This window comes from Pongo pygmaeus, chromosome 6, assembly GCF_028885625.2.
Source record: "Pongo pygmaeus isolate AG05252 chromosome 6, NHGRI_mPonPyg2-v2.0_pri, whole genome shotgun sequence".
Taxonomy (NCBI): domain Eukaryota; kingdom Metazoa; phylum Chordata; class Mammalia; order Primates; family Hominidae; genus Pongo; species Pongo pygmaeus.
This window is the reverse complement of record NC_072379.2, coordinates 57,677,072-57,703,644: the sequence shown is the minus strand read 5'-3', so window position 1 is coordinate 57,703,644 and position 26,573 is coordinate 57,677,072. Positions and strand designations below refer to the sequence as shown.

At 40.5% G+C, this 26,573-nt stretch overlaps 1 protein-coding gene across 3 annotated transcripts in view; it reads right to left on the bottom strand.

The window, feature by feature from the left end:
- CPVL (carboxypeptidase vitellogenic like) overlaps positions 1-26,573 on the bottom strand; it is a 205,503-nt gene that overhangs the window by 20,731 nt on the left and 158,199 nt on the right. For all 3 annotated transcript variants that reach the window (XM_054494678.2, XM_054494677.2, XM_054494679.2), the window contains one exon: positions 14,317-14,499. In XM_054494678.2, the coding sequence (XP_054350653.1) occupies positions 14,317-14,499 (183 nt within the window). The remainder of the gene's footprint in view (positions 1-14,316; positions 14,500-26,573) is intronic.

The window sequence follows — 26,573 nt, the reverse complement described above, 5'->3', positions numbered from 1 at the left end:
AAAAAGTTTCCAGGACCAGTAACCAGCCCACAGCTAGCAAGTGGCAAAATGAAAGTTTAAACCAGGTTTGTCTAACTCCACCTTCTTCTCATGTCATAGACCCCCTCCAATTGCTGAGGGCTTTCCAGAACAGTCAAGCTTCAGGGTGGTGTGCTCCTTCCCTTTGGTTTTCCTAGATGTAACCTCTAGCTGAAGGTCTGATTCCTGTTGGAAACCAGGACATTTTGGGAGAAGCCCCTGAGCACAGTGTGGCAGACCATGGGCCTGAGGGCTCCATATACTAAACCCAGGTCAAGGTCAAGGTGCAAGTCTTGGAGCAGGGCTTGTGCTTTAGGGGGCTGAGGATGCCTACTAGAGCCATTGAGGAAGTGCCAGGGACACCAGCATGCGGTGATCTCCCTGTGGATACTTAGCCTTTAAGTTGGTGTGGACACACAGTAAACACCATCTCTCAAACAGGGAATCAGTCCTCACAGCTTGGGCATTCCAAACCTTATTCCCCACGACCTCTACTTCAGGACTTCTAAACCAACATCAAGAAGGTGGACGTATGAAATAGATGGAAAATCTTCTTCCAATAAAGCTCCTTATAGGACTTCCTATTTCTAGAGTTTCCTCACCCTGAATTCATCCTAAAGTTACTATTATAAACTTCCCAAAGAACAGCTTTTAAAATGTGCTTTCAAACCTCTGATGGCTCCCCACTGCTTAAACAATGGAACACACACTCCTTGTCTACTATCCAGGCCCGATGTTCCCATTCTGGTTTCTCTCCCACCTCTCACTCTCCAAGCTGCAGGGTATGAGCCAGACTATGCACTCTGCCCTGTGCCCTGCCCCGTATTCTCTTATCCATGACACTGCCCACCATATTCTCTCAGCTCATTTTGGCCAATTTCAGCATGCATTCTTTTAATATCACAAGTTCCCCGATAAAGCCATAACTTTTCTTAACATTATATGAACCTGGCCTCACCACCAAATCTTAGTGCCTTTGTAAAAAACCCAATCGGCTGGGCATGGTGGCTCACGCCTGTAATCCCAGCACTTTGGGAGGCCGAGGCAGGCGGATCACCTGAGGTCAGGAGTTTGAGACCAGCCTGGCCAACACGGTGAAACCCCATCTCCACTAAAAATAGAAAATTAGCTGGGCATGATGGCATGTGTCTGTAATCCCAGCTACTTGGGAGGCTGAGACAGGAGAATCGCTTGCACCTGGGAGGTGGAGGTTGCAGTGAGCCAAGATCATGCCACTGCATTCCAGCCTGGGCAACACAGCAGGACTCCCTCTCAAAAAAAAAACAAAACAAAGCGAAACAAAAAACCCCAATCTTCTGTCTATAGGAGGTGGTCACCTTGGGTGTGGATTCAGAGCTAACACTAGATGTGAAATACATTATTTCTCAGCCCTGCTTTAATTATGGTAGGCATGCATATAAGGCTCCAATTTTAACTGTACCAGCATACTGCTGTGATTCCATTATTCCAGTAGTGGATATGCTTGTGAAGTAGAGAAACTCTGGGCTGTAAGCCAAGACTCTAACCTCAGCTCAGACATGAAATGGGTAGGATACTTCAGGGAAGTCACTTAACCTCTGGGTTTCAGTTTCCCTTCCCTGGAAAATGAGACCTAAAATTCATTCCAGCCATTAAATACAACCTAGCTGAAATAATCCATCTTGTAGTTTTGGAAGAAAATGGAATTGATATTGACAGTGAAAACATAAAATAAAAATAGTAAGGGCTCAAATTGCAATCAGGAAAATCAGCCTGTTGGAGATCATGCAAAACTCATGATTATTAGAAGCTACAATCAGTAAGATTCGGTAAAAATGAAAACTGCTCAATGACTCAACATTTTTTCAATGTTTATATGAAAAATAATTTGTGTCAATAAAGATATTTTCAATAAAATAATGATAAAAAAACAGAAGTGTTTTCTTTCTCCAGGACATTCAGCTTAATGACATTTATTCTAAAAAAAAAAATCTTAAAGCAATTTGTCAGTATGGCTATTATTCTGATTAAAATTTTTAATCTTTTTTTTTTTTTTTTTTTTTTTTTTTTTGAGACAGGGTCTCACTCTGTTGCCCAATCTGGAGTGCAGTGGCGTGATCTCAGCTCACTGCAACCTCTACCTCCCATGTTCAAGTGATTCTCATGCCTCTGACTCCCGAGTAGCTAGGATTACAGGCGTGTGCCACCCTGCCTGGCTAATTTTTGTATTTTTAGTAGAGATGAGGTTTCGCCATGTTGGCCAGGCTGGTCTCGAACTCCTGGCCTCAAGTGATCCACCCACCTCAGCCTCCCAAAGTGCTCGGATTACAGGCGTGAGCAACTGTGCCCGGCCAAAGTTTTAAATTTCTAAATGTGGAGTCAAAACTTCCTTAGGGCTGGCATGTTAAGAATAACTACATTTCAAATGCAGTGACAATATCAACTCAGATAATGAACAGCAACTTTGATATTTGGAGAAAGGCACAGAAAGATCCCAAAAGGGTGGCCTTGAGAGCGATGGCCATGGGTTGTCAACAGACAAGGAGAAAGAGGACTCAACTTCTGGGACCCAGAGATAACACTAGTAAGGGTTTATGGTCAATGCCAGTGCAGAGGCTACCCATGACTTTGGTTATCACGTAGCCTGAGATTTACATTTTGTGTATATTTCTATCTCAGTGGCTAGAGATAGGTATATGGATATATATATATATATATATATATTTTTTAACATATCTATGTAAGCATAGAGAGCATTATGACATTTGCTGAAAGTCACTACACTATTCCACATTGCATTGCTGGCTAACTGAGCCCCTCTGGGCATTAATGAAATATAGATATTTCAGATTTTTGTTAGGTGATATCTTCGAAATAAGTTAGTCCAGACCTTGCATTTTACAGACAACTTCTAAATTTGACAGAAGCTCAGAAAGTCTGCTGCTTGGATTATATAACAGGGCAGTGTCCAATCCTTAAAATGGCACCAATACCAAAGACTTGTTACCTTCTAGGTCAGAGCCAACAAGGAGGAACAAGAAGCACTCACTCTTCATCAGATCTCTGAAGGCTGGTGGGAGCTGTGTTTGATTTCTCTGGGCATGGCTTGATGTGAATACACAGGGAAAATTGCTCCCTCTCTCGGTACCCTACTGCTCCCCTAGGAGAGCTGTCATTTCTTTAAGTGGACATTTTAGGTAACCATCCAGAGACAAGTCTACTTTGGTTTCAGTTTTTTTAATTAAGAGCTGTGGTGTTTAGCAGAGAATGAGGTTGCTTTTTTGGCAGACACATACTCATGCTTCTGTTTTAAGTGTGTCTAATGCTGAAAAGCAAGTCCATGGCTAAGGTCCGTTTTCTTCATTATCAGATGCTTGACATTTGGACAGTATTCTTAGATCCAAGCCTCACAGAAAATGCCTTTGTTCACACGGGAGTGCTTTTCCCTCCTCATAACCCTCATCTCCACAAACCACCCCAAACCAACGCTGAGGCACTAAGGGGGAAGGATCTTTGCCAACATTTTAAAATCACCTACACAAAATGCAGATCCCTTGCTGCGTGGTAAAACAATCACTATCACAAACATATGTGGGCCTTGCTTCTTTTGTTACTTGTTTTTTTGGCAGCCAGAGGAGTACCATTTCATCTCTAAATGTGTTTTGCATTCGCAAGAAGAGTCAGCGGGTTGAGTGTGATATTTGCCACCAGTTTCTGACTGGCGGCCAATTCCTTTTCCCACCTCTGTGGGACATGTTGCCCGGAAGCAGCAATCTGGCCTCCCAAGCTGGACGTTTTATGCAAAGAGCCAAGCAGGACACATGTGGGATGCCAGGCCTGGGAGCATTTCACAAGGCTGGTCCAGGGGATATAAAATAACAGGTGGTGGAGGCAGCCATCAAATAATCTTGAGGAGATCCTGTGTGTGCCTGGTGAGATGTTCATCACAAAGTAGTGTAGCAGATGGGGGGAGGTAACATGTCCACCACTCCCTGGAAGCTCAACATTCAAATATGCCCTTAATGGCCTGAATATTAATATTCCAACTTTCCCTTATATGTTGATTTTCAATAAACATATTTTCCTGAATCTTGACTATTACTATTTATAATTTTTTCTTTGTTATATGTACTCTTGTAAGCAATTCAGGGTAATGATAATAAAAATAAAAATAGCAAAATTTACTATGAGTCAGGAATTGCTCTAAGCTTATTAACTTATCCGAACCCTCTCAACAGTCCTATAAGGATACCATACTGGACGGCTTAAACAACAGGAATTTATTTCTCCCATTGGATGCATATTTTAGAAATAAAGAAAGGCTAAAAATTCATGTTGTTTTTAAAAAAAGAATAGTAAGTCACACACAATGAAAAGAATAGCAGGAAGATAATAAGGATAAAGCACAAATTAATAAAATAGAAAGCAAAAATATACTCGAGAAAAATAAAGATAAAAATTGGTTCTTTGAAAAGAATAAAATTGTTAAACTTCAGGCAAGAGAGGTGCTAGTTACTAAAAACACCAGAGATCTTAAGAAACATTAAATCATATTAAGATGATGTTACAGGCCGAGCGTGGTGGCTCATACCTGTAATCCCAGCACTTTGGGAGGCCAAGGTGGGTGGATCACTTGAGGTCAGGAGTTCGAGAACAGCCTGGCCAACAAGGTGAAACCCTGTCTCTACTAAAAATACAAATAAATTAGCCAGGTGTGGTGGTACATGCCTGTAGTCCCAGCTACTTGGGAGGCTGAGACATGACCTCATGTCCTAGAAGGCAGAGGTTGTAGTGAGCCAAGATCATGCCACTGCACTCTAGCCTGGGCAGACAAAGTGGGATTCTGTCTCAAGAAAAATAAAAAGATGATGTTATAAAGCAACTTTATGTCAATGAATCTGAAATTTTGGATGAAATAGACAAATTCCTGAAAAAAAGATACAGCCTATGAAAACTGACACATGAAGAAACAGAAAAGGTAAGCAATCCCATATCTACTTTAGAAATTGAATCTGCAATTGAAAACCCTCTGTTGGAGGGGCTTCAAGATGGCTGCCTGAGGCACCTGGCTGTCACCTCCTTCACAAAGAAGGACCAGAATGGCAAATAGATAATTAGATGTCAAATAGAACATCTAAAGAAAACAATGGAGTTCGGCAGGAAAGTGACTGGGAACTTCTGAGGCATAGAAGGAAAGGGAAGTGAAGCAGCGGACCCAGCCAAGATCAATTCAGAGCCAGGGGAAACTCCCACTGTGGGTAAAAGGTAAGTGAGAGATCCCCAGCAGTCAGCAGTCCATATTCCCACCACAGACTCTTACAATTTTAGCCACAGGAGAGCCCCTCAGCCCTCACAAGCCCTGAGACTAGTATAAAGAGATGCCTGGAGTCCATGTAATGACATTGTTCTACAGAAGATGTTTACACTGGGTCCCATACATCCCCTGAGATTCAAGCAGCTATGGCATGGTGCCATTTTGAGAGCCCGGCCCCCACCAGACTACATCACACCTTGGGGCCCAATACCCCCTACATATCTACATCCCTGAACCCCTGTAGACACCCCTCTACATCTACCCAAAGGTTTACAGCATCACGATACTGGCTGGAGCTAGCAGTGCAGATGCATCCCCAAAACTTTAGCTCATGCAATGTCTTACACCCCAAGGAATGGGTAGTGAAACACACTGGGGAGGCTGCCCTAGGGACAAAGGGAGCCAAAGCATGTACTCTCCAGAGCCTGACAGCTGCCTGCCTGGGGCCATTGCCACTGACAACAAATCCTTACCCCCCAGCAGCAGGGCTGCTGCACACCTGCACATATCTTAAGGGGGCCTGAGAACTGGCTCACCCAGGCACTGTCCAAGGACCTGAGGACAGGCCCATCTAGCCTTCCTCTTGGCCCAAGGGCACCATCCAAGGTCCTGGAGATCAACCTGGTCTGCTTGCCACCAGGAGACCTAAAAACAGGTCTGCCTGTCTGCCACCACCACCAGTGGCCCACAAGCATCATCTGGGAACCAAGAGGTCGACCTACCACCCCCACTGCCACTGGTGCCCACATACATCATCAAAGTGCCTAAAGATACCCATTGCTACTACAACTGGCATCCTAGTGTGCCATTCGAGGGCCTGGGGATTGATCAACCCCACATACTGCCACAGGCATCACCCACATATGCCATCTAGAGGCCTAAGCATAGGCCTGCCTCTGCACTGCCTTCACCTGTGCCCATGAACATTATCCAGGAGTCTGGGGATTGACCTACCCCACCCACTGCGACTGGCATGCATACGTGCCTTCCATGGAGCTGAAAATGGGCCCACACAGGTTGCCAGTGCCTGTGCATGTTGTCTGGGGGCCTGGGAATTGATCAGCCCTGCCTACACCACAGCCTTTGTATGCACACACCATTGAGGGGCCTGAGGACAGCTCCAGCTCACCTGGCCCTACCCTCACCAGTGCCTGTGGGCATTGTCCAGAGGCCTGGGAATAGGCCTGCCCTGCCCATCCACACCTGGGGGTGCTAAGGACAGGCCTCCCCGGACTGCCAGTGCATATGCGCATTATCCAGAGGCCTAGAGATCAATACACCTTTCCCGCCAATGCTGGGGCCCATGCATTCCTTCCAGGGACCTGAGGATGTCCACTCCCAGCCTGTTGCCATCACCTCCACCAGCACTCACCTGCATATGTACCACCTTGGGGCTGGGGGACTGGCCCACCAAGTTTGCTGCCATTAGTGCTAGTGCCCACTGCTGCTATCGCCATTGCTGATGCCATGCACACTGCCCAGGAGTTCAGTGATCCACTTGCCAGCCTGGCCTACTGCTGCAACTGCCAGCACTTTAGCAAGTCACCTGGAAACCTGTATTAGTCTGTTCTCACGCTGCTAATAAAGACATACCTGAGACTGGGTAATTTATACAGGAAAGAGGTTTAATGGGCTCACAGTTCCACATGGCTGTTGGGGGGGTGGGCTCACAAACATGATGGAAGGCAAAGGAGAAGCAAAGGCCCATCTTATAGGGCAGTAGGCAAGAGAGCTTGTGTGGAGGAACTCCCTTTTATAAAACCATCAGATCTCATGAGACTTATTCACTATCACAAGAACAGAACAGGAAAGACCTGCTCCCATGATTCAATTACTTCCCACCAGGTCCCTTCCATGACATGTGGGGATTATGGGAGCTACAACTCAGGATGAGATTTGGGTAGGGACTTAGCCAAATAATATGAAGGCCCAAGGATCAGCCCACTCAGAACTGCTTCTACCAGTTTCCATGTATGCCACCTGGGAACCCAAGAAACAGCATACTGGTGCCAAAGAACTGGCCCACCTGGTGTCCCAATCCATAGCAAAACCTCATACAGTGTCTACTAAAAACCACAGCCTAACCCACCGAGGAACTCAAAGATACCACTGACACTGATTATAGCTGAAGAAGTCATCTGAAGACTACATTACTGTGCCCACCCAAAACCAAAACCAAAGTGCCCTACACAACCAACCCTATAGACACATCTATTGGAAAACATCTTTCCTACAAAAGTCAATTCAAAAAATCAGAAGAAGGGACTGTTACACCAGATTCACAGATATCAATGTAAAAACAAACAAACATGAAAAAGCAAGGAAATGTGACGTGTAAACAAACAAACAATAATTCCCTAGCGACAGATTTCAATGAAAAATAAATCTATGAAATATCTGGGAAAGATTTCATAATAGTGTTATTAAAGAAGCTTAGCGAGATACAAGATAACACAGATAAATAACAGAAGGAAATCAGAAAAACAGTTCATAATCAGAATGAGAAATTCATCAAAGAGATTGATACATAAAAAAGAACAAATCAGAAATTCTGTAACTGAAGAATTCAATGAATGAAACAAAAAAATAATCAAGAGCTTCAATAATACAGATCAAGCAGAATACTTTTTGAACTAGAAGAAATGTCTTTTGAAATAACTCAGACAAAAAAGTACATATATATAAAGTTTAATAAAGAACAAAGAAAGCCTACATGACATATGGAACACCATAAAGCAGGCAACCAAATATTCACATTTTGGGTGTTCCAGAAGAAGAAGAGGTAAGCAAAGGCATAGAAAGCTTACTTAATGACATTATAGCCCAAAACTTCCGAAGTCTTGCAAGAGATATAGGCATCTAGAACAGGAAGTTCAAAAATCTCCAAATGGATTCAATCCAAAAATGTCTTCTCCAGGGCATATTACAGTTATACTGTCAAAAGTCAAAGACAAAGAAAGAATTCTAAAATTAGCAAGAGAAAATTGTCAAGGCACATATAAGGGAATCCCCATCAGACTAACAGTTTTCTCAGCAGAAACTTATAAGCCACAAGAAAATGAGATGATATATTCAAAGTGCTGAAAGAACAAAACTGACAACCAAGATTACTATACCCACAAAGCCATCCTTCAAAAAAGAAGGAAAAAGAAAGTCTTTCCCAGACAAGCAAAAACTGAGGACATTCATTATCATTGGACTGGCCCTACAAGAAATGCTTAAGGCAGTCCTACATCTGGAAGTGAAAGGACGATACCTACCATCAAGAAAACATGAAAGTATAAACTCACTGGCTTCTCATAAATGAGAAAGAGAAAAGATTCAAATGTTACCACTACAGAAAATGTTACCACTACAATCAAACCACAATGATAAGCAATAAGAGAGGAAGAAAGGAACAAAGGATATATAAAACAACCAGAAAACAATTAAGAAATAAGTTCTCACCTATCAATAATAATTTTGAATGTAAATGGATTAAATTCCCCACATAAAAGACATAAACCGGCTGAATGGATAAAAATAAAATATGATCTAACTATATGCTACTGTGTTAGGCCATTCTGCATCATAATAAAACATACCTGAGGCTGGGTAATTTATAAAGGAAAGAGGTTTAATTGGCTTACAATTCTGTAGGCTATACAAGCATGGCACCAACATTTGCTCAGCTTCTGATGAGGGCTTCAGGAAGCTTACAATTATGGCAGAAGGCAAAGTGGGTGCATGTGTTTCACATGACAAGAGCAGGAACAAGAGAGAGAGATGGAGGAGGTCTCAGACTCTGTTAAATAACCAGGTCTCACATGAACTGAGTGAAAACTCACTTATCACCAAGGGACTGGTGTAAAGCCATTCATGAGGAATCTTCCCCATCACACAATCACCTCCCATCAGGCCCCATCTCCAACATTGGGAATCACATTTCAACATGAGACTTGGAGGGGACAAACATCCAAACCATATCAGCTACCTGCAAGAAACTCACATCAGCTGCAAAGACACATACAGACTGAAAGTAAAGGAATAAACAATTATATTCCATGTAAACAGAAACCAAAAGTGAGAAGGAGTAGCTGTACTTAGATAAAACAGATTTCAAGATAAAAATTGTAAAAAAAAAGTTTTCAATTTAGCAAGAGGATATAACCATCCCAATTATATTAAATATATGCAGCCAACACTGGAGCATCCAAATATATAAAGCAAATAGTATTGGATCTAAAGGGAGAGATAGGCTCCAATACAATAATAGTTGAGGACTTCAACAAACAGTCTCAGAATTGGCCATCATTTAGACAGAAAAATAAGAAAGAAACGTCAGATTTAAACTTCACTTTAGACAAAACAGAACTAACAGACATTTACAGAACATGTTATCCAACTGCTACATAATGCATTTTTTCCTCATCAGCACAGGAAACATTCTCTAGGACAGATCATTTCTTATGCCATTAAACAAGTCTCAACAAATGTAAAATAATCAGAATCATATCAAGTATCTTCTAAGACTACAATGGAATTAAACTAGAAATCAATACCAAGGAAAACTTTGGAAACTGTACAAATACATGAAAATTAAAAACATGCTCCTGAATGACCATTGAATCAATTAAGAAATCAAGAAGAAAATTTAAACACTTCTTGAAACAAATGAAAATGGAAACGCAAAATACCAAAACCTATAGGATACAGCAAAAGTAGTGCTAAGATGGAAGTTTATAGTAATAAATACCTACATCAAAAAAGTAGAAAGTGTTTAAATATACAACCTAAAGATGCATCTTTAAAAAACTGGAAAAGCAAGAACAAATCAAACCCAATATCTTTTGTTCTAAACCCAAAATTAGAACAAAGGAATAATAAAAATCGGAGCAGAACTAAATGGAATAGAAACTAAAAAGAAATACAAAGGATCAATGAAACAAAAAAGACTGTTTTTAAAAAAGATAAATAAAATCAATAAACTCAACTAGGCTATACTAATCAAGAAAAAAAGAGAGAAAACCCAAAGAAATAAAATCAGAAATGGAAAAGGAGACATTACAATCAATACCACAGAAATACAAAGGATCATCAGAGACTATTATGGACAACTTTAGCCTAACAAACTGGAAAACCTAGGGGAATGGATAAATTCCTGGACATATACAGCCTACCAAGATTGAACCAGGAAGATATAGAAAACTTGAACAGACCAATAAAGAATAATGAGATTGAATCAGTAATAAAAATTCTCCCAACAAAGGAGAGTCTAGGACTGGATGACCTTTCTGCCAAATTCTACCAAACTTATATGAAAGAGCTAACACAAATTCTTCTCAAACTAATTCTTTAAAATTAAAGAGGAGGCAATTCTTTCTAATTCATTCTACAAGGCTATCATCCTGATACCAAAACCAGACAAGGACACACACAAAAAGAAAACTACAGGCCAATCTCCCTAATGAATATAGATGTAAAAATCCTCAACAAAATACTAGCAAACAGAATCCAACAACACATCAAATAGATAATACACCATAATCAAGTGGAATTTATCCCAGAAATGCAAGGATGGTTCAACATATGCAAATCAATAAACATGATACATCACATCAACAGAATGAAAGACAAAAACCGTAAGTTCATCTCAATAGATTAAGAAAAACATTTGATAAAATCCAACATCCCTTCATGATAAAAACTGTCAACAAATCAGGCATAGAAGGAACATACCACAACATAATAAAGGCCATATACGACAAATATCATCATACTGAATAGGGAAAAGCTGAAAGCATTTCCTCTAAGAATTGGAACAAGACAAGAATGTCCCCTTTCACCACTCCTATTCAACATAGTACCAGAAGTCCTAGCCAGAGCAACTGGGTAAGAAAAAGAAACAAAAGGCATTCATACTGAAAAAGAGCAAGTCAAACTGTTTCTCTTTGCAGATGACACGATCTTTTATACAGAAAAAACTAAAGACTCCACCAAAAAACTTTTAGAACTGATAAATGAATTCAGTAAAGTTGTAGGATACAAAATCAACATACAAAACTCACTAGCATTTCTATACACTAATAATGAACTACCTAAAAAAGAAATCAAGAAACCAATCCCATTTACAATAGCTACAAAAGAAATAAATAACCTTAAAATAGATGTAATCAAGCAGGTGAAAGATCTCTACAAGGAAAACTATAAAATGCTGATGTAAGAAGTTGAAGAGGACACAAACAAATGGAAGACATCTCATACTCATGGATTGGAAAAATTATTATTTTTTAAATGATCATACTGAATAAAGCAATCTACAGGTTCAATGCATAACTATTAAAATACCAATGGCATTTGTCACAGAAATAAAAAAAAAGTTCTAAAATTCACATGGACCACAAAAGACCCCAAATAGTCAAAGCAATACTGAGCAAAAAGAACAAAGCTGGAGGCATCACACTACCCGATTTCAAAATATCCTACAAAGCAATAACAACCAAAACAGCAAGGTATTAGTACAAAAACAGGCACATAGACCAATGGTACAGAATAGGAAACCCAGAAATAAATCCACATATTTATAGCCAAATAATCTCTGACAAAGCTGACAAGAACACACACTGGGGAAAGGACACCCTCTTCAATGAATGGTGCTGGATAAACTGGGATCCATATGCAGAAGAATGAAGCTAAACCCCTATCTCTCACCATATACACGTAGAATAAGCTCAAAAACTAAACCCCTGTCTCTCACCATATCCATGTAAAATAAGCTCAAAATGGATTAAAGACTTAAACATAAGACTCAAAATGATAAAACCACTAGAAGAAAACAGGGGAAACACTTCAGGACACTGGTGTAGGTAAAGCTTTTATGGCTAAGACCCCAAAAGCATAGGAAATAAAACCATAAATAGACAAATGGGTCTACATTAAACTAAAAAGTTTCTTCACAGCAAAGGGAACAATCAATAGAGTGAAGAGACAACCTGTAGAATAGGAGAAAATATCTGCCAACTATCCATCTGACCAAAGACTAATATCCAGAATATACAAGGAACTCAAACAACTGAAGAGCAAAAAACATAAATAATACCATTAAAAAGTGAGAAAAGGGCCAGGCGCAGTGGCTCAAGCCTGTAATCCCAGCACTTTGGGAGGCCGAGGTGGGCGGATCACGAGGTCAGGAGATCGAGACCATCCTGGCTAACACGGTGAAACCCCATCTCTACTAAAAATACAAAAACTTAGCCAGGTATGGTGGCAGGCGCCTGTAGTTTCAGCTACTCGGGAGGCTGAGGCGGGAGGCGGGAGGCTGAGGCAGGAGAATGGCGTGAACTGGGGAGGTGGAGCTTGCAGTGAGCTGAGAGATCCCGCCACTGCACTCCAGCCTGGGCGACAGAGCAAGACTCCGTCTCAAAAAAAAAAAAAAAAAGTGAGAAAAGGATCTTAATAGACATTTCTCAAAAGAAGACATATAGGTGCCCAACAGGTGTATGGAAAAATGCTCAACATCACTAATTATCAGGGAAATGCAAATTAAAACCACAATGAGGTATCATCTCATTGGAGTTATAATGGCTATTACCAAAAAGACAAAAAATAACAGATGCTGATGAGGATGCAGAGAAAATGAACTCACACACTACTGGTAGGAATGTAAATTAGTACAGCCATTATAGAAAACAATATGGAGGTTTCTAAAAAAAAACTAAAAATAGAATTACCATATGCTGCAGCAATTCCACTACTTGGTATTTTTCCAAAGGAAAAGAAATCAGTATATCAAAGGAATATCTGCACCCCATGTTTATTATAGTACTATTCACAATAGCCATGACATGGAATCACCCTAAGTGTCCATCAACAGATGAATGGATTTTAAAAATGTGGCATATATACACAATGGAATATTACTAAGCCATAAAAAAGAATGAAATCCTATCACTTGCAGTGACATGGATGGAACTGGAGGTCATTATGTTAAAGGAAATAAGCCAGGCAAAGAAAGACAGATATCGTATGTTCTCACTCATATGTGGGAGCATAAAAAGTTAATTTCATGGAGGTAGAGAATAGAATGATAGTTACCAGAGGCTGGGAAGTGGGGATGGGTGGGAAGACGAAGAGAGATTGATTAAGGGGTGCAGACAGTTAGATAGAAGGAATAAATTCTAGTGTTCAACAGCACAGTAGGGTGACTATAGTTAAGAACGATATATTGTATATTTCAAAATAGCTAGAAGAGATTTGAATGTTCCCAATATAACAAAATGATACATGTTTGAGGTGATGGATATCCTAAATACCCTGATTTGGTCATTAACATTAAATACATGTATCAAAATACTACATGTATTCTATAAAGATGTACACTTACATATCAACAACAAAACCCTTCCCTCAAAGAAATCTCCAGGCCCAGATGGCTTCACCAGTGAATTCTCCTAACACTTAAAGATACTGTTTCCAACAACAGAAAGAGGAAACACTTCCCAACTTATTTTATGAGGCCAATATAACCATGATTCCAACACTTGAAGAGGACATTACAAGAAAGGAAGACGATGAGAGTAACATCTGACCCCGAAGTGGAGGTTGCACTAGAGTATCAGCTAGACAGATTTTGTCCTGAGGTTCCACATGTAATACAAAAATGTGATCATACATTTGCCAGAGGAGATTGTGTTGAAACTTCCTTTTATAATTTGCCAAGTTCTCTCCCCAAATAGACTGCAATTCTCTCATTAATGATTTGCCTCTTTGAACTGAGCACTGTCTTTTTAATGAATTGTCTCCCTACCTCTTGAACAATGCCTAAACCTTTGTCTGGTTTTATATTTAGTCCTATGTATGTATGAACTTAGACCACTCTTCTCTGTGGAAAGTAGGGCCACAGAAGACACACACTGGCTGTTGTATGGCTTTGCTTAAGGTCGGCCATGTCTCATTGGCATCCAGGCTTTATTTTCAATCCCACTCTCCCATTCCCACAACCTGCCTGCTCCCAAGCATCTTCCTACCTGATGGAAGTCACCCACTTGCCGGACGTAACCAGCCACTTCACTGTCAGATTTAAAGATCTTCCAAACTTTTTTTTCTGCCTTCTTGTATTCCTGGGAGCCTTTCCAGTCCATGCCCATCAAGGAGTGCTCTGTCAGGGCAGCTGCCACGATGATGTCCAGTTGGCCATTGTAGATCAGAACCTGAAATGAAATCAAGCCATCAGCAAATGCAAGATTCAGGAGGTGAAGCTCATGAATCGAGCTAGGTATAAATAGTGAGCCAGTGAGAGAGAAAAAGAGACATGAATCTCTCTGAGATTTTCTTCTAGTTAGCCATAAACAACAACAATCTGAAATAAACTCAAGTCTTGTCTCTACCATTGCATTCTTCATAGTAATCTGCATAAAGGCCTCTCTTGGTTGCAAAAACATTTGTGTTGTATTACTCAGTGATACATATATACAGGTTTTACTTGGATTTATGGCTATGTTAAGAAGGAAGACTATGGTTACATTTTAGTGGAACTAAGGAATACTACCCCCTAGGATTTTCATGAAGCCTGCATTTCATTAACTTCAACTTCAGGCACTGCAGTCGCTGGCAAGCTGAGCATTCTCTTGGGTATTGCTAATCCATATTGTTCTCCTCTCCTACATTGATTTCAGTAGCAAGTATAATTTTTTTGCAGCAGCAGACAGAGAGATTCAGGTGCCTCAAATTTGTTTCTTATTGGAAGCAACTATGCCTGCCGTGCCATTTGCAAAACTTCCTTTTTAAAAATACGATAGCTGCTTGTCAACAGTGAGGAATGTTCTTTCTTCCTAGAATACAATTTTGTGTGTGTGTCAAACTGATGGTTATTATAGGAAAAACAACACTGAAGTAACTCTTTTCATTAATCCTAAAACAATTTTCAATTTGCTTGAAAAAAGAATTCAGATAATTCCCAATTCTGATAAAGTTGTAGAACTAATGGGGACAGAATAAAATGGCTCTACCTTTTAGAAAATCAGTAGCCAATTTTCTGCCCCCAAACTTAAAAATGTTGAAATTCCTTGTCCCAGTAATTTCAACTTGTAGAATATATTCTAGGAAAACATGCCCAAAGAAATTTTTTAAAATTATATATATTCATTGAGTCTTATAATCAAAAACTCAAACACAGTCCAGAAGTCCTATAATTGAGCAGGTAAATGCACAACAGTATAAGAATTCTATAGGATATTATAACACCATTTAAAATGTTTCATTGAACCATGATGCAATGTGGAAAATGCTTATCACATAATGTTAAGTATGAAAGCAGAAAGTCAAGTATAATGTATATCACAATTATAACTATAAAAATCAATGTACATATTCACATATATGGAATACAAAGTTTGAAAAATGTTAAATTTAGATGGTGGAAATCTGAGTAATATACTCCTTTTTTTCTACTCTTACGCTACTTTTATGCAACTAACATATTAATTATCATAAAGTATTGCCACTCCACCTCCAACAAAGAGGTCGGCCTCAACTCCATGCTACCTTTGATCTATTTGAAGGCTCTGATTTGGCCCGAGTGGAGACCTTTGGTTGAATCCTCAAATTGGATATAAAATATTTCACTGCATAAGTTTCCGTCTTTCCCTTTATAGGTCGGGCTTCTTAAAAGGCTCAAACATAATTAAAAAGCCCAGGACTTTTACACACTCCAAATCCTCAAGCAGCAGTGGGACAGCAGTCAGACTAAGATGAAAGAGCCCTGGGCCCCCACTGCAGGAACACAGGGCCTTTCATGTTACTCAGTCACCATCACCACCCCCACTCTCCTAAGAAGAAACCCACAGGAAAATCCTGAAAGATTTAAAGCCTGTTAAAAAAATTCAACTGAACTCCAGTAATAAAATATTTGCATTGTTTATATAGAGAAATTACCTCAAAGACCTTGAGTACTTATGGCCTCTGCAAAGCCTCCTATAGTTGTTTTGGCCAACAGTATGGAAACAATTATATATGATAGTACCAGTGAACAAGACTTAATTACTTCACCATTCTATGAAGACCTGATTATAGCTGATTAGCAAAGATCATCAAGCATAAAGTGATTCTTCTTCTAGAATTCAGTGTAAAAGATGCTGATCAATCAGCAAATTCGTAGCGCATCCATTTAGTTTTACTCTCCATGGCCACTATAGGCAGCTTGCATCTCTCATGTGTCTCCAACAGCTTTCTTTACTGACAATCATTACTATATTTTGAAATCAATGTGATGTTTTTTTCATCCTTAAGGGACAATAGCAAAGTCCCCATGTTACAGCAAAAACACATTTATATGTACAGCATTATATTACATGTTGAACTGGCGTGGAATGAGGACCATCCCTGAGTTGTCAGTCAAGACTTATCTTGTTAGTCAAGACTTATCATAACAAGAGCACCAACTCTCTGGACCAAGAAACAGTGAAGAGCTGAATTGCACAATCTCGCACAGGCAATGTGTAGAAGGTCTACTTTTGGGTACAAATGGAAATCCTTCCTTTGCAAAGCAAGGAAACCATTTTGTATTTCTGAAGGGCACATAAGTCAAATGCAACAAAAAAGAAATCAGAATAATGATCATGAGAAGTGATTTCAAAGGCAGGCCAGCATTAAATATAAGAATTCCAGAGCTCTTATTTTCACCTAAATGTCACATTTACTCTCATAAGCCCCTATAGGAATATCCCAGTTAGGTGCCTCTAGGCTGGATGAGTGGATGAGATAGCCTAGGACCCAGTGACTGAGCATGAGAAGCAGGTGGGCATGGCATAGGGGTGGTCCTGAAGTCCAAGGGCACATGCTGGCTACCCACATCCTGATAGAAAAGTTCCACGCAGGACCTTAGCTCTGACAAGGACAGGTTGGCCAAATATGTCTACACACTCATCCCACTTCTCCCCTGGTAGGGTGACCAACTGTCCCAGTTTGCCCTGGACAGGAATTGCCCAGCAAGACATTCAGTGCTAAAACTGGGACACTCTGGAGCAAACCTACCCCTGAGGCTTGCTGGTATTTTAAGCAACGAGGTCTAAAGACAGAAGGGAGGAGACAGATGAATGCAGCTTTTAGCTACACTTCCCTTGTCAATAATGATTGGAACAAAACAAGGAACAAGGAAAGAGCTGGTTGGAGTTGGTCTCCAGCGACGTACTAGGCAGTGCCCTGAACAAGCATTTCCTCACTTTCCTTTCTGGTCAGCTGTAGGCCTCTGGTAAGGGAGCAAAGCCACTGCTTTTAGAGACTTCTTTTACTCCTTAGAGGGCTGGCTGCTTAGCTTAGTGGAAGTGAAGGTTATGCAATGTCACAGAAAAATGCTTATCTTATGAAAAAAATCAATGAAAAACTGAGACTTCACTTGTTTGTACTCTAATTATCACATATTTAAAAATGCTTCAAACCTGGGGAAAGAACAAATCAACATACAGTTATTTGAGCTGTGGTTGATTTGTTTTAGATTGGCTATTTTCTAGGTTTCTGTTTTGTTTTGTTTTGTTTTTGGTAAATGCGGTTACAATCCTTTTTTTTTAAATTTTTTTTTTTTTAAGAGACAGTCTCACTATGTTCCCCCAAGCTGGAGTGCAATGGCACAATCTTGGCTCACTGCAACCTCTACCTCCTGGGCTCAAGCCATCCTCCCATCTCAACCTCCCAAGTAGCTGGGACTACAGGTGCACGCCACTACACCCAGCTAATTTTTTTGTATATTTTGTAGAGACGGGGTTTCACCATGTTGCCCAGGCTGGTCTTGAACTCCTGGGCTCAAGCAATTTGCCCACCTCAGCTTCCTTCCCAAAATGCTGGGATTATAGGTATGAGCCACCACACCTGGCCATAGAATGCTTTTTATTTATTGATTTATTTTTCTTCAACTTTTAAGTTCAGGGGTATATGTGCAGGTTTGTTACACAGGTAAATGTGTGCCATGGTGGTTTGCTGTACAGATCATCTCATCACCTAGGTATTAAGCCCAGCATCCATTACCTCCCTCCCCCCGCACTCTCCTGACAGGCCCCAGTATGTGTTGTTCCCCCCATGTGTCCATGTGTTCTCATCGTTTTTTACAAAATAATTCTTTTAAAAGTTTAATTAATTAATTAATTTAGAGACCAGGTTATGAGACTGGCTATTTTTCGTATTTTTGGTAGAGACAGGGTATCACCATGTTGCCAAGGCTGGTCTCAAACTTCTGGGCTCAAGTGATCTACCTGCCTCCTAAAGTGCTGGGATTACAGGCATGAGCCACTGCACCCAGCCTAGAATGCTTTTATAATGAAAAAAAAAAAAAAAAGAACAATAATGCTATGAGGTTGGACACCTCAGTTTGGCAAAAGATGAGTCTTTTGGAGAAATAATTTGTAAGAATTCAAATACTACCATACCAGCTCTCTTTTTTTTTTTTTTTTTTTCATGACAACTAGGTAAAAAGCTTAATTTTAGTTCATAGACAGTCTTTAAAAACTCATTCCAGAATTCAAGCATTTACAAAAGATGGCGTTCGGTGACTTGGACCACAAGCATCTTTTTTTTTCCTCTTTGTCAAAAGGCAGAGATGAGAAAAGCATTTTTATTATTATTAATTCTTTCTTGCTTTTCAACGTGCTTTCATGTACGTAGAGCTTTATTCTTGTACTGCTTCACGAGGTCAGGAACAGAAGTGTTCCACTGTCCGCCTCCACTTTATCGTTATGGAAACTGTGATACTGTGAGGCAACAGAATGAGTCCTAGATCCCGACTTCCACCCTTCTACCTAAAATTTTTCCTTAAGAAACAGCTAAGTTCCTTCAAACCAACAAGCATTTATTGACTCCCTGCAGCTAACCATTTAGTGCTACCAAAAGCTGCTGGAAACTGAGAGTTAGTTGCATATGAGACACAGTTCACATCTCCAGTTCGGAAACAATCTTGCTCTGTTTGTCCGGCCCTGGTGATATCTCTTAGTCACCTCTCCCTTTGACTCTATGGACAGGATGTGTGCGAGGGCATTACTCACAGTTGGTGGGGAGTGGCCTTGCTAAACAGCTGTGAAATACCAGCAGTGCCTTAAAAACAGGAGCTCCCCGAGTGCGTGCTACATCCCCAGGCCTTGCACAGTACCTGGTACCCCATAAAACCGATGGACAATTACAGGGTGTGGATTCTGCTCTTTAATGGTTTCATGTGGTGCTGTATAGTGATCATCTGCTGCTTTTGCATGCCCAGGTCCACTCTCCCTTCTCCTGGAAACTGTACTTTGGGTCACCCACACCCTCAATGGATACAGCCCTGGTGGGAGTTGTCAATCACAGTGTCCTGCCTCCTCTGGCAAAGGATGAGCACATTACCTAAGTAAAGGCACTCAAATGCTCTTTCCCTGGAATTGGAATCATGGGCAGAGGACACAGAGTTCATTGATAAGTCTACTCATTAGTTTTGCTTCCTAGATCCCTAGAATTTTCCCCAGTCTGCTGTCTTTCTTCACCCCACTTCTTCAGTTTTTCCATGAATTCTAAGACCTATCCTGTCTTCCAATCAATTCCTTTCATGCTTCAAGCAAGCAGAGTTGTTTCTGTCACTGAAACCATGAAATCCAAACTCATACACCTTCAGACCAGTGTGGTGCATGCCAACACACCATAACTAGGAACTCGTAGACATGTGGGTGAACTTCCAAGAGCTTCAGCCCCTTTTCTGGACATGAGGATGCTAACAACTATACAGAATTGTAACAAGAACTAATGAGACCACGTACACAAAGTTTCAGCACAGTGCCTGACACAGAATAAGAGGTCAGTGAGTATTAGATCCTCCTCCTTCTCAAGCAAGTTGATCGTCTGATAATGACTGGAGAGACTCGACAAAGCACTTCTTCTAAATAAACCTTCAGAATATAGGGATGGTCTTTCTGTGTCAAATACTTGGTTGTCAATCTCACTCTTTCAGAAAAAGGCTGACTGTAGGAAGAAATCCAGCCAGGATAAACCTGAACTCTCTATATATTCAAGCTCTCGAAATAATAACACACCCTTGACTACTAATTTTATATGCATTGGCCACAGCATCTCAGTCTTTTCTTGAAAGTTAGAGCCATAAATTCATGTATTACTCTTTTAAAGGAACTTTTAATTCTGAAGCCTGGAATTCAAAATCACATGGAATTTCCCCACACTTACATGCTAGAAAAGTGTGGTAAAGACTATGGCTTTTAAAAGGAAGCTTTTGAGTAATAATAAGACTCTCTTGTTGTTTTTCTTATTATGTTCCAGGAACTGTGCTAAGCATTTTACAGCATTCTCAGAAGGCAGGTGTTATTTATCCCATTTTAGGCACAAGGAGGCACAGGTGTAGGGAGGTAAGTCAGTGTACCATGATCCCCCAACAGGTGACTGAAATTCAAGTTCAGATTGACCTGAGCCCAAACTGTGTGCTTCTAAGTGCTCTTCCACATTGCCTCACTACTGTCTAAGGTCACTAACCTCCATAAGAACACATTGAACAGGTGCTTTATTCTGTATTTGTAATTCCACAAGCAAGTGGCAAACCTAAAGTGCAACTCTGACATTAAGGATATTTGTTTATAGTTATGTGCATAAACTCTATGGCTGGGTTTGAATCTGACCCCTGCCACTAACTGGCAGTATTATCTTAATTGAGTTAGCCCATCTAGAGCTCAGTTTCTTCATCTGTACAATGGGTATAAGAAAAGTGGCCAGGCGCAGTGGCTCACGCCTGTAATCCCAGCACGTTGGGAGGCCGAGGTGGGCGGATCACAAGGTCAGAAGATGGAGACCATCCTGGCTAACACGGTGAAACTCCGTCTCTACTAAAATACAAAAAAAAAAAAAAAAAAAAAAAATTAGCCGGGCGTGGTGGTGGGTGCTTGTAGCCCCAGCTACTTGGGAGGTTGAGGCAGGAGAATGGAGTGAACCTGAGAGGCGGAGCTTGCAGTGAGCCGCGATCGCACCATTGCACTCCAGCCTGGGTGACAGAGTGAGACTCCATCTCAAAAAAAAAAAAAAAGAAAGAAAGAAAAGAAAAGCACATATGAATCGGGAGTATTTATGAAACATGATGCATGTGAAGCATGATAAAGTACAAAATGGTACAACAATTTCCAAATGAAATGTTACCTATGGATTAGAATTGTGACTTAAGATGGAGGAGTTAGAACTCCATAAAGAACTGCACCAGGCAGGCCATTGACTGGACAGAACCAACAGCAGAAGCTTATAAAAGCAAACAACACTTTCAGACAGAAGTCTTGACCTCTGGCCCTGCCTCAGCCCCGCAAGACCTGTGCTCACTGAGTGATCTTGGATATGTCATGTACTCACTCTGAGCTTTAATTTTCTCCTCTAAAAAGTGGAAATAGCTACATCCCACAGCTGTCAGGAAGGGCAAATAGGATACCAAACCTAAAGATTTCGTATAACTTGAAGAGCAGGTTTTACCAATGTTTTTATTGCTCTTTATCAAGGATAAACTAAAAAATAAATTCCTATACTGGAGTGCAGAGGTCTTAAGTTGGCTGTGTGAGGCTTGCATTCAGCATGCAGATGTATTTGGTTAGTCCAAATGGTGTTGTTGTAACTGTTTTTTCATTTAGATGCCAGTGTTATGGACCAAATGTTTGTATCCTCCCAAAACTCAAATGTGGAAAACCTAACAGCCAAAGTGATGGTGTTAGGAGATGGGGCCTTTGGAGGGTGATTAGGGAATAAGAGCAGAGCCCTCATGAATGGAATTAGTGCCCCTACAAAAGAGACCTCAGAGAGCTCTCTATCACTCTTTCCACCATGTGAGGATACAAAAAGAGGTCAGTAGTCTGCAACCCAGGAGAAGATCCTCACCAGAACTGATCATGCTGGTAATCTGATCTCAGATTTCCAGCTTCCAGAACTGTAAGAAATAATTTTTTCTTGTTTTTAAGCCCTTAGTCTATGTTACTACATTACAGCAGCCTGAACTAAGACAGTCAGATCTGACCATGCTGGGCCTGTAATTCCTCTCAGCCACAATGAGCTAACACTTTGCAGAGCTGTAACCCTGAGGCACACCCCCACCCCTGCCCTGGTATCCTCACACACAGAGGCACAGGGTGGTTGTCATTTATTCAATGCTTATGCTATTGTTTTTCTTAGAAGAGAAAAATATTCTCTGTATCCATATCTCTGTCATGGGTAAAAAAGAAAGATCAGTAGGTCTCGATCCAACACTATCCATTTATTTCACTTCCTTCCTGGATTTGCAGGTGGTTAAGTGTTCCCTCCATCTGAAATGGAAGGGAAGTGGCCTTTTGTCTGAGTTGGAGAAGAGGGCATGCTCACTTGTGTATGTAGTGTGTTTTGTTTGTTTGTTTTTTAGTTTACTCATATGAGATCTCTGCCTATTCAACAGACACGTTTATGGAGAGACTAAGGACTAAGTACCATGGGAACAGGTATGGAAAGATGTGACCCCTGTCTTCCAAATGCTTCAGATTTTTTTTTTAACTTTTCAAAGCAGTGAATAATCAGAAAAGGAAAGGGAAATTTATGCTTTCATTCTTTAAGTTTTCCTTAGAAGAGGGGCCAAGAAAAATCAGTTTCACTTAAACCTTTCTAAAATGCTAGTCCTTTTAACAATTCAAATCATAAATTGAATTTTCAGGTTCTAGATGCACATAAATCAGCAGTTTATTCATGAGTTTAACTCTCTCAGCAAGAAAACCTTTTCCTAGTAAAGACCTAATGAACAGAATCAGATGAGAATTAACCCTTATTTTAAATAGAGTATGCCTCTGAGGGGTAAATAATTTAAGGCAGATATAAAGCAACCATTTTAGCCAAAGATACCTGCAGAAGAGTACGTTTACAGACACCTGGAAAGATTCCACACTCCATGCACACAGATTTTCACTTAAAATTTAAGTCAGGCGGTGCCATGATGATAATCAAAGGTGAAAAAAGAACTCTGTGTTTTTAATACAGCCTGAGAGATTAGGGACAGAAATGTATATAAATGTGCATTTTAGTTTATTTTCGTTGTTGCTAGCATGAAAGGCTAAGACTGAAAATAAATCATGTGAGGTCCACTTACTGTTCTAAACTTTATCCATTTTTTTTGTTGTTGAAAAAAAAAATAAGCACACATGTTACTGACAGAGAACACAAAACTTTTGTCTTTATTTCCTGCTTACAGCTCTTACTTATTAGGAAAATTACAGAAATACCACAGAAGGAGGCTTTGGTATCTCAGCACAACAGGAAAGCAAATTGTGCTTTTGTGAGAAGGATGGATTTTTGTTGTTGCATTTTTAGACGAAAGATTTATGCTTATATTCTGGCCCATTTACAATATATCATAATACTTTGCAGACAAAGTTATGCTTTTTTCCCAATGATCTAGTGACCTTACTCTCTAACATTCTGTGGTTTCCTGTTTGGGGAAATGATTGAACAGCAGCCTAAGCTATTCCAGGCTGCACAGCATTCCCAGTTGGCCTCTATCTGTCTTAGTTTTGAATGTTCTCCTGTTCACTAATCCCCAAAAAAAAATTCTTTTTTAAGGGAATTTTCCCTACAGATGCTAAATCAATGAAACTCCTGCAAATCAGCCCTCCAAACTTCCTCTTCTGGCTGCTTTACTTATCATTCTTCTATTACAAACTCTAATGTGGCCAGGAGTTCTTTTAGACTGAAGCAATTAGCATGTCCCACCAGTGCCTTCCCCTTAAGCAGAAAAGAATTAATTTCACTATTATCCAGCTCAACAAACAATAATTCCCATGGGTTTCCCAAAAGCTCAGCTGCAGAAGAAAACTTTAATTCAGCTGAGGAGTATAACATTTAAGAAATGTCCCTGAGTGGGGGCAGACTTGTTATCTGTCCGTGGACAATGCGTTGACCTCAGCTGCCCATCACTCTCACTGTTGGCCATACTTCTTCCCGGTAATTGTGCAGTCTTAGGGATGTAATACTCAGGAGGCCTGAGTCCCCAAGGCCTGCTTGAAGAAGACTGGTAGAAAAATTGAATGAAACAGTAGTGATTTCTGCAACCAAGTTGTTCTTAAAAAGAGAATATTTTGCTTTCAGGTTTTCAGGAAAAGGGAAGACAAGAGAGTAAGTCGACTTAGAATAAACAGCCCCATGTGCCTCCCATCCCCCTACCAGCTGGTTTTGTCAAGATGAATAAAGAAGAATGGAAGTGGAACAGCAAGTTTGAGTCAGTGTCCAGCGATTATATAAATAATGTCTTTCGGCCAAAAAAATTATTCTTGCTTTCTTGCACCTTAACTCTAAATAATTTTGCTGCTTTTAGTGGGGAACAACAAAGCCAACTTGAAAAGGATCCAGAAAGCCATCATTCCGATGCAATGATCTTTGGAAAACCTAGACCAGCACACTTAAATGACTTTTAAGAATGATCCAGAATAATTCTTGTCCTCTCGCTTGAATATAAAAGTCCTGGGGCCCCCTCTAGTCAGTCCTTTACTCTGCTTCTTGTTTCACGGTAGGGTCTGCTCTCATGGCCGCTTTCTGATCCCCTTGCCTCTCAAGAATCTCCTCTGACCATGATCAATAACTGGATTTTTTTTTTTTTTTTTTTTTTGAGACAGGGTCTCGCTCTGTCACCCAGGCTGGAGTGCAGTGGTGCGATCTCGGCTCACTGCAACTTCTGCCTCCCGGATTTACACCTGGCTAATTTTTGTATTTTTTGGTAGAGACAAGGTTTCACCATGTTTCCCAGGCTGGTCTTGAACACCTGACCTCAAGTGATCCACCCGCCTTGGCCTCCCAAAGTGCTGGGATTACAGGCATGAGCCACCGCGCCCGGCCCAATAACTGAATTTTAATAAACTGAAAGTGTCCCAGGAGCAAGCTCACCCACTCCCACAGATAAATCTCTCCAGAAGAGGAATGTACCCCTGCCTATCAGAAGGTCAGCTTCAAGGTCACACCTAAGGGTCATCTCCAAAGACTGCAATGTGCTTGACAAAGTTATTACCCTACTAGGAGGTGGGTCAAGGAGCCAATTTCTTTCTTTTTCCACATCATTAAATATATTTAATTAACAAACACATATTTGCATACAACCCAACCAACAAGAAACAGCCCTGCAAGAGCAAAGAAAAAATGCTTTAATTTATAGACAGTTAAATCTATGGTATCAACCTACATTCGTCAATAAAGTGTCTTATAAGCACTTAAAGTGTGGCTAGTCAAAATTGTTATGTGCATCTAAGATACACACAGGATTCTGAAGACTCAGTACAAAGAAAAGAATGTAAAATATTTCAATAATTTCTTAGTATCAATTGCAAGTTAATATGATGACATTATATATATAGTGTTAAGGACAATATATTGTTAAAATTGATTTCACCTGTTTCTTTTATAGTTTCCATGTGCCTTCTAGAAAATTTAAATGCACATATTTCCCTTGCATTGTATTTCTATTGGACAGCACTGCTATACCTTGGGTTTGGTATACACTGGAAAGAAAATTGGTCTCTTTGTCAATAGCTGCGAAGTAACAGAAGTAACTTCCAAGGACAGCCACTCTCGGAGGAGCGGTCTGCGGTTCATGAAGCTGGATTAAGGAAATTGGAAACTATGTCCATGTGGAGGAGGAGCAGCAGATACTCCTATAATATCTATCATTACAGGGGAGTAGACAGGAACTATGGGAAAACCTGCTTGCTATTGGCTTGCCCTGCCAGCTCTCCGCTCCCCAACATTACCACTGTCACTTAAGTTCAAAATATAATAGTAATGGGCCAGATGCCATGGCTCACACCTTTAATCCCAGCACTGTGGGAAGCTGAGGTAGGAGGATCACTTGAGGCCAGGAGTGTGAGACCAGTCTGGGCAACACAGCAATATCCTCTCTCTACAAAAAAGTTAAAAAATTAGCCAAGCACAGCAGCATGCTCCTGTAGTCCCAGCTACTCGGGAGGCTGAGGTGAGAGGGTCTTTTGAACCCAGGAGGTTGAGGTTGCAGTGAGCTATGATTATGACACTGCACTCTAGCCTGGGCAACAGTGAGACCCTGTCTCTAAAACAAAACAAAACAAAACAAAACGAAAAACAAAAAATAATAGTACCACTAGTAATTGAATGAATACATTAAGGATTATGAAGAGGGGGAAAAAATAAAACAGGAAAGCTGTGCTCCCTTTCACTAATGGGAAGGAAAAGATCCTTCCCAGCTAAAGTGGTCCCGAATGCCAGCAGAGAGCAGGACAGCCTCATCACAGGAGAAATGCTAAACAGCCTGAAAAAAGCGTTA